At 40.8% G+C, this 8959-nt stretch overlaps 1 protein-coding gene across 2 annotated transcripts in view; it reads right to left on the bottom strand.

Annotated features, from left to right (window-relative positions):
- Positions 1-8959, bottom strand: part of me2 (malic enzyme 2, NAD(+)-dependent, mitochondrial) — a 104134-nt gene that overhangs the window by 49573 nt on the left and 45602 nt on the right. For both annotated transcript variants that reach the window (XM_043720243.1, XM_043720331.1), the window contains exon 9: positions 3879-3976. In XM_043720243.1, coding sequence (XP_043576178.1) covers positions 3879-3976 — 98 coding nt within the window. The remainder of the gene's footprint in view (positions 1-3878; positions 3977-8959) is intronic.

Here is an 8959-nt window from a genome sequence, read left to right as displayed (position 1 = left end):
AAGACTTGTAAGGCAAGAGCTACCCTTCACAAATCCGTGCTGGCTGTTCCTAATCAAGCAGTGTCTTTCCAGATACTCATAAATCCTATCCCTCAGTACCCTTTCCATTACTTTGCCTACCACAGAAGTAAGACTAACAGGCCTGTAATTCCTGGGGTTATCCCTATTCCCTTTTTTGAACAGGGGCACAACATTCGCTACTCTCCAGTCCCCTGGTACCACCCCCGTTGCCAGTGAAGACGAGAAGATCATTGCCAACGGTACTGCAATTTCCTCTCTTTCTTCCCACATAATCCTAGGATATATCCCGTCAGGCCCGGGGGACTTGTCTATCCTCAAGTTGTTCAAAATGTCCAACACATCTTCCTTCCTAACAGGTATCTCTTCTAGCTTACCAGTCCATTTCACACTCTCCTCTTCTACAATACGGTCCCTCTCGTTCGTAAATACTGAAGAGAAGTACTTGTTCAAGACCTCTCCTATCTCTTCCGACTCAATACACAGTCTCCCACTACTGTCCTTGATCGGACCTACCCTCGTTCTCGTCATTCTCAGGTTTCTCACATACGCATAAAATGCCTTGGGGTTATCCTGGATCCTATCCGCCAACGATTTTTCATGCCCTCTCTTAGCTCTCCTAATCCCTTTCTTCAGGTCCCTTCTGGCTATCCTGTATCCCTCCACTGCTGTTGATAAATAAAATTTCCTTGTACACTTGACAAATTCTTCACCATCTAAACTATAACACTATTGTAGCCCCAATGTTTGGAAAATTTAAATCCCCCACTTTATATTCACATAGATCTGAGATTTCCTTCTTACTATTGGGGGCCCTATCGAAGTGATTTTTCCTTTCTTATTTGTAATTTCTACTCCTTTTCACAGACTATTTTTTTCAGAAATATCTTTCCTAGTTACAGCAGTAATGTATTCCTTAATTAAAAATCCCCCTCTCTTTTCTTGCCTCCTTTTCTATCCTTCCAATAGCATCTAAAATCCAGAACATTAAACTGCCAGTCTCGTCCATCTCTCAGCCAAGATTCTGTAATAGTCATGATGTCCCAATCCCATTCTCTTAAACATGCCTGGAGTTCATCAGCCTTAGTCTTGCATTGAAATAAATGCAACTTCGTTCTTTGGAGTTACTACATACTCTTGACTTCTCTCGTCTTTCTTTTCTAATGAACTTGCTCTCCTCACATTCAGAACCTTCCCCATCAATTCTTCTATTTACAGTGCAGCGCTACTTAGAATTCCTCCACTCCCCCTCTCTATCAGAACAAAGTCTCCCTTGTTGGAATGAGCAAACCTTCCTGTTAAGATATTGGTCCCTTTCCAGTTCAGGTTAGGCCCATCCTTTTTGAATAGGTCTTTTCTATCCCAAAAGACATTCCAATTATCCAAAAACCTCAATCCCTGAACAATACCCCAGCTCTTCAGCCATTGATTTATTTCCGCTAACCTTTTGTTCCTTCCCTCGTTTGAGTTTCTGGGAGTAAACCAGAAATTACTACTTTTAAGGTTTTTTTTTAAAAAATCTTCTACCTAACCTCTTAGATTCCCCCTGTACTGTTTTAATCTTTTCCCTGAAAATGTCATTCTTACCAATGTGTACAATAATTTCGAGCTTCTCAATCTCACAATATGCTTGAAACATTTAAAGACATCCTTAATCTGAATAACAGGAAAGCAACAAACCATCTGGATTCTACATTCCTGATGACAGGCTTTTGCTGGAAACACTGATTTTCCTGCTCATCTGATGCTGCCTGACCTGCTGCGCTTTTCCAGTACTGCACACTTGACTCTAATCTCCAGCATCTGCAGTACTCACTTTCACCATCTTAAATCTATGCTCACTGCCTCCTGGCAATGCCCCTTACAGGACAGTCCACTATAACAATAATTCTATTAAATCTTGCCAAATGCTGCCTAACATCAGAATCATTGCAAGTGTCCAATAACTGACTGCCTCTTTGATTTTCCTCAGAGAGACTATCCCTTTCAACAGTTCCAAAAACTGATATCTATGTTACAGAAATAGTCATCTGAGACTTTTGAACTACCTTCTCACCCTTCCCAACAGTTACCTATCTATTTGATTGATCCTGCTGTGCAATAACTTTTCTAAGTCTACTAGCTGTCTCATTCTGTACTTCATAATATGTCCCTAATAACATTAAACCTAAAAAGGAACTAACAATAACACTTTATATATGAAATAAACTCTTCCATTATTTTCTGGAGGTAATGTTAAAATGGAAGAAATTAAAAATATATCAAAACAGAAAACTTAAATAAAGTCAACCTTTCAGCTGATTAACTGAATATAAAAAAAAGACTCTTCAATAAATTCCTTGAAAAAAATTCTTCTCCAGAGCTGACCACACATAGGACTTCCCAAATCAAAAACGCTTTAAAAAAACCCATTCAGAATTGGCAATGTAAAAAACCCTCTAAGACACATACAGGTAATTCACCTATAATGCTATAGAGTCATAGAGATCACAGCATGGAAACAGACCCTTCGGTCCAACCCATCCATGCCCAAAAGATATCCCAACCCAATCTAGTCCCACCTGCTAGCACCCGGCCCATATCCCTCCAAACCCTTCCTATTCATATACCCATCCAAGTACCTCTTAAATGTTGCAAATGTACCAGCCTCCACCACTTCCTCTGATAGCTCACTCCATACACGTACCACCCTCTGCGTGAAAAAGTTGCCCCTTAGATCTCTTTTATATCTTTCCCCTCTCACCCTATACCTATGCCCTCTAGTTCTGACTCCCCCAACCCAGGAAAAAGACCCGCAACATGACCTCCCAACTCCTGTACTCAATATTCTGACCAATAAAAGAAAGCATACCAAACGCCTTCTTCACTATCCTATCTACCTGCGACTCCATTTTCAAGGAGCTATGAACCTGCACTCCAAGATCTCTTTGTTAGGCAATACTCCCTAGGACCTTACCATTAAGTGTATAAGTTCCAGGGAAACCTCGCTTAATATAAATAATAGGGCCTAAGGGAAAAATGGGTTTAGGGGCAGACCAACAAAAAAAAAACAAATACTCACGATTGGTCAAAAATGAAGTCTAACACAAAATATAGCACAGCCTGAATTAAGGTATAAATTATAATTATTAACAAAACAAAAATAAATTTAACATGTTACATTAAAAATTGCAAGAAAGCTGCTCTCTGTACAGTACCTCTGACATCAACACATGCGCAGAACAGCATGGATATTGATGCATGCACAGATCAAAGCACGCTAACAGACGCTGGAATTGTGAATAGATGTAAGCGTTCGAGAAAATACTGTTCTCTAATTCTTCAGCGACGTTATAGCCAAATTGCATTGCCGAAACAAGTGTTATTCCACTTGTATAGTCTTTAACTTCTGAATTTAGAATTTCGAATTAAGAAAAAAAGTCAGCTGTTCACTGTAGGCTCTGAAAAGCGAGTTTAAAAAGATTCTCCTTTCCTGAATCTAATGACCACAAGACCTTAATGTTAAAATAATAATGCTCCTACTTTACTACACATCTTGCACCCTAGCATGCATCACCAAGGTAACTCGTGAAAACAGCATAGCAACCCATAATGACAACTTCAAATGTGGCACTTATGGCAAAGCCTGTCTCTCGAGGATTTACCTTCAGTTGTCAGAAAAGGTCTGCCATATGAAGATAACCTATCAGAAATAGATTTATTTGCTGTGTGTCCTCATCCTTCACTGATGAAGGATGTCAGCTAACGGGTAAGTTGACATTCTGTTTCACTCTCAGTTACCTCAAGGGCACTCACCTACATAACTTGTTGCATTGTCTTCACTTTTGAAAGCAGTGTTAAAGGGAAAGAAATAAACTCACCTCCCCAGCTCCTAGGAACAAAAACTTGTGATCCCCAAGTGGTCTGTTAATCACTCTCTGGGCTGACAACAGTCCTGCCAGTGCTACTGCTGCTGTGCCTGTGTATTACAAAAGCAACACTAGGTGGCAAACATTGACTACATAAAGCAAAGCAAGACAAGTTTAAAATCAGCTTCAAAGAACACTGGATCTACTGGTTACTTTAAATTAAAAATCAATTATAGATTTATTTTGTTTAAATAGGTGTGATTGCAAATAAAATGATACAGAATTTAGATTTTATGGCCCAAATCTTCCCAACATTGCACCCTCTTTCCGTATCTTGTTCATATCAAAAATCTACCCTCTTGCCTTCTGCCAACGATAGAGGATCCCAAAGGACTCAGTTGGGCAGGAAACCTCAGACACATTCGTGAATGATATCAGCAAATCCATATCTGCTTTTTGCTGTACTAGCGGTCATATTCTAATATGTTTACTGATGCTTTTTGATATCAAAACAGCTTTTCAGCTTGCGGATGAATGGGTGAATGGCTGGCTAAACTCAGTAATGAAGCCATAACCAAATCAGGGTCCAATGGCATTGCTGATCCAAGGAGCAGGAAATAAATTATCAGAAAGATCTGATGCAAAGGGTCTAGCTTGAAACATTAATAAATTCATATTGGCCACAGTGGGATCAGGAAAGATCACATCTGTGATATTACTTTATTGTTTAATGTTCCAACATTCTTCACAATTAAATAATTTCTATAACCTTAGACTCTGCCTTCAAAATAACCTTTACAGGACCATAAGATATAAAAGGAGTTAGCCGTTTGGCCCCAAAGTCTGGCCTGACATTCAGCAAGATCATGGCTGATCCAGCATTCCTCACAGCTGCTTACCTGCCCTTTCCCAAAACCTTTGATTCGACAAATGATGAAGAATCTACTCAGCCTTAATCATACAGAAGGATTCTGCCCTCACAGCTCTCTGTGGCAAGAAGTTCCAAAGACTCTCAGCTTCTTCTTTCGCATCTCAGTCTTAAATTAGCACCTCTTTATTCAAAGACTATGCCCTCTGGTACTATTCTCTCAGCATTTATCCTGCCAAGTTCCTTAAGAATCCTCTATATTTCAATGAGATCACTTTTCATTCTTCTAAACTCCAATCAACACAATCTCAACGTGTTCAGCCATTGCTCGTAAGGCAATCCCTCCGTACTAGGGATCATCATTACTAGTCTGCCTTTCCATCCAGAAATTCCTTAATTTATCAGAATATTTATTGAATTTGTGCTGACCTGGCTACACTAACCCAATAGTCTTGAATGTTATGACATTTCAAATTCTCATCCACATTTTAAAAGGTGGCAAGATTTCCTGCCACCACTATCCTCCCAAGCAGTCCATTCCAGATTCCCACCACCCTCTGGGTGAAAAAGGGTTTAACCTCAAACCCTCTCTAAACCAACTGCTCTTCACCTTAAAATAACGTCCACTCACTACTGTCCCAACTCAGGGGAACTACTCCTTCTATCCATGCCCCTCAATCTGATATACTTCAATTAGATGTCCCCTTACTCTTCTCTGCTCTAATGAAACAACGCAAGTTTACCCAGCCTCTCTCCATCTCAAAAAAGATCCACCTAGACATCATGGTAAAATCTCCTCTGCACCCTCTCCAGTGCAATCTCATCTTTCATATTGTGTCGTGATCAATAGTGCACAGAGTTCTCCAGCTATGGCTTAAACATAGTTTTGCGCAGCTCCAACATGACCGTCCTACTCCTGTAAATCTTCACCATGACTGATAACCTCGTTGATAAAGGCAATTGTTGCATATTCCGTCTTAAACACATTATTAACCTGTCTGGCCGTCTTCAGCGATGGCAAATGGAGTTTAATATAGATCAGTGTGAGGTCTTGCATTTTGGAAAGTCAAATCAAAATAGGAGTTTCATGGTGAATGGTAGGGCCTTAAGGAGCGTGGCTGGTACAGCGGGACCTTGGAGTCCAGGTGCACAGTTCTCTCAAAGTGGAAACACAGGTAGTCAGGGCAGTGAAGGAGGCTTTTGACACACTGGACTTCAGTCAGGGCACTGAGTATTGAAATGGGAAGTTATGTTGAGGTTGTAAGGACATTGGTGGTGCCATACTTGGAGTATTGTGTTCAGTTTTGGTCCACCTTGTTATAGGAAGGATGTTAAACTGGAGCGAGTGGAGAATAAATCTATAAGGATGTTGCCTGGACACAATGGTCTGAGTTATAGGGAGGGGTTGGACAAACTAGGACCTTTTTGTTTAGAACAAATGAGACTGAGGGGGGACCTTATAGAAGTGTATAAGGTCAGGACAGGCATAGATAAAGTGAATGCACTCAGTCTTTTTCCCAGGGTTGGGAATTGTGGACTAGAGGGCATTGGTTTAAGGTTAGAGGGGAAAGAATAAAAGGGAACCTGAGGGGCAATTTTTTTTTTAAAAAACACAGAGGGTGGTACATATATGGAAGGTGCTGCTGGTAGAAGCTGTTGAAGCAGGTATATTAGCAACATTTAAAAGGCACTTGGACAAATAGGAATGGCTTAGAAGCATATAGCCCAAGTGCAGGGAAATGGTGTTAGAATTGGTGGACATTTTGGACGGCAGTGACCAGTTTGGGCCAAAGGGCCTGTCTCAGTGTTGTTGGACTCTACTGATCTAACCAATCTATTTTTCACACCTAGTTACCAAAGACCTCCTTCTTTACTGTTAACCATCTGGCCTCTCTGTCTCCACTACCACCCACACCACTACCCCCACCCTCCGCCTCCCCTTGGGAGATCAGCTGAAGACCTGACATTACGTTTCTTCCCTAAAACTACATTTCTCACCCATTCCCATCCATGAAAATGGTGGCACGATGGTTACCAAAACAGCTTCACAGCGCCAGCACCTGGCTTCCATTCCAGTGCTTTGGGTGCTGCAAACCCCACACAATTTCTCCATGTCTATGAGGGTTCAAGCAGAGTGCTTCAGTCTAAAGATGTGCAGAATAAGTAGTTTGGCCATGCTAAATTGCCTACTAGTGTCTAGAAATATGCAGGCAAGGTGGGTTTGCCATGGTAAATGCAGGGTTAAAGGGATCGGGCAGGGGGTGGGGCTGTGGGTTGATCTTCAGAGGGTCAGTGCAGATTCGATGAGCCAAATGACTTCTTTCCACACTGTAGGGATTCTGCATTTCAATGATCTATAACCTTCATTCCCTCTCCAAAGTTGCATATGTTGCCATTTTGGATAAAGAGTGGAGCTGGAGAAAGCACAGCTGGTCAAGCAGCATCGCATCAGAGGAGAAGGGGAATTAGTGTTTCATCAGGAAGTTCCAACCTGAAACGTCCCTTCTCTGATGCTGCTTGACCTGCTGTGCTTTTTCTAGCTCCAATCTTTATCCACTGACTCTAGTATCTGCACATGTATCTCTGCGTTATTTCCCCAAAGTGGTGTTCATCCTTCTTGGACTTCAATTTTGGAATTCTTCCAAAAAATGTTTCAAGCCTAACATATTACCAAAATGGCTTCTCCAAAAGGTACATATGATACCTTAGTTCGTTGCAACATTCGATTGTTATGAAAACTAATCATTACCATGAATTATATATGGATATATTAAACATTTAAGTACGTTTGTATCTTTCACCTAAAAAAAAAAAGGATTCAATAGATGGCCAAGAATGTAAATTCAGGATCCATTCTGAAGGGTCACTGGACCTGAAACATTAACACCAATTTCTCTCCATGCATGCTGACTTTTTCCAGCTATTTCAAATTTTTGTATGTATGTTCAGTGTTTCTCTCAAATTCCTATGTGGATTACACAATGTTTTGAGGGGAATCAAATCAATCAGACTTACCCATAAAGTAACAAGGGAACTTCAGACAGTGGCAGTTCAAGTGTACAGATTTGACTGAAAGAACAGAACTGTGATCTCTTGTGGATTTTATTAAAGGTTGTGCGTAATGGGAGTTGAAAAGCCATTCTGGGCTGAGGATATGTTTTGTTTCCAGAAAGACAAAACAGGGTTAAAAACAAAAAGAAAAATCACCTGGCTTGTGTGCTAGGGTGCTACATTGTTGTCACGTTAGTGTACTAGCTTGTGGTTCAGTTCCACTCAGTATGAAGCGTCACAGCTCAGAGCTTCCACTATACATCACTGTGTGCTTAGACAAAAAAGAATAAAGTTTTCCTCTGATTACTGAAAACAAGGAATCAATCTGGCCAACTGTTGAAAGAATATGAACAAACTCTTATCAGCTGAATGCTAAACCAAGAATCTCCAAACTACTGCTCAACTGTCAAAGTCAGTGCCATCAGAATCACTGATCTTAACAACCTGATGACCTTTCAACCCTTTGCTTGACAAGAATTTACCTTTGCCTTAAATACATTGAAGATTTCTGCCTGAAACATTGGTGAATGGAGAGAGTTCCAAAGACTCATGACCATCAAAATATTTTGCAGAGTCTCTTATAAATGAGTGACTACTGATTTTTAAAGTGATAGCAGTTCGAGATTATCCAATAACAGGAAACACCCTTTAGGAAAAAGTGAGGACTGCAGGTGCTGGAAACCAGAGTTGCTCTGCTGCTCTATTCCTGATGAAAGGCTTTTGCCCAAAACATAGATTTTCCTACTCCTCAGATGCTGCCTGACCTGCTGTGCTTTTCCAGCATCACACTGATCTAAACTCAGAAAACACCCTTTGCACATCTACCTTATCAATATGCTTCAGAATTTTGTGTTTCAATCTTCTGAACTCCAAGACACTATCCTAAAACAGTGTCAATTTCAATAAGTCTGCTGACAACACTCAGCTCTTCAGTTTGATGTCATGTGACTTTCACAGGTCCAGAATCAATGTTGAGGACATAGGGGGCAGCTTCCTCTGTGCTACCACCTTTACTGTGCTTGTCCTCCCAGTGGAACAGTGATGTTGTGTGCAACATTGTGTGTAAGGTAGAATTCTGAGATTATGACTGTCGGGCTGCTGCTCGACTAGTCTGAGAGACAGCTCTGCCAAATTGGGTGCTAACACCCAGATGTTAGGACAACAACTGTACAGG

The sequence above is a fragment of the Chiloscyllium plagiosum genome, chromosome 1, assembly GCF_004010195.1.
Source record: "Chiloscyllium plagiosum isolate BGI_BamShark_2017 chromosome 1, ASM401019v2, whole genome shotgun sequence".
In the NCBI taxonomy this organism is placed as follows: Eukaryota; Metazoa; Chordata; class Chondrichthyes; order Orectolobiformes; family Hemiscylliidae; genus Chiloscyllium; species Chiloscyllium plagiosum.
Note: the sequence above shows the minus strand (reverse complement) of the source record. Positions and strands in the feature narration are given on the sequence as shown.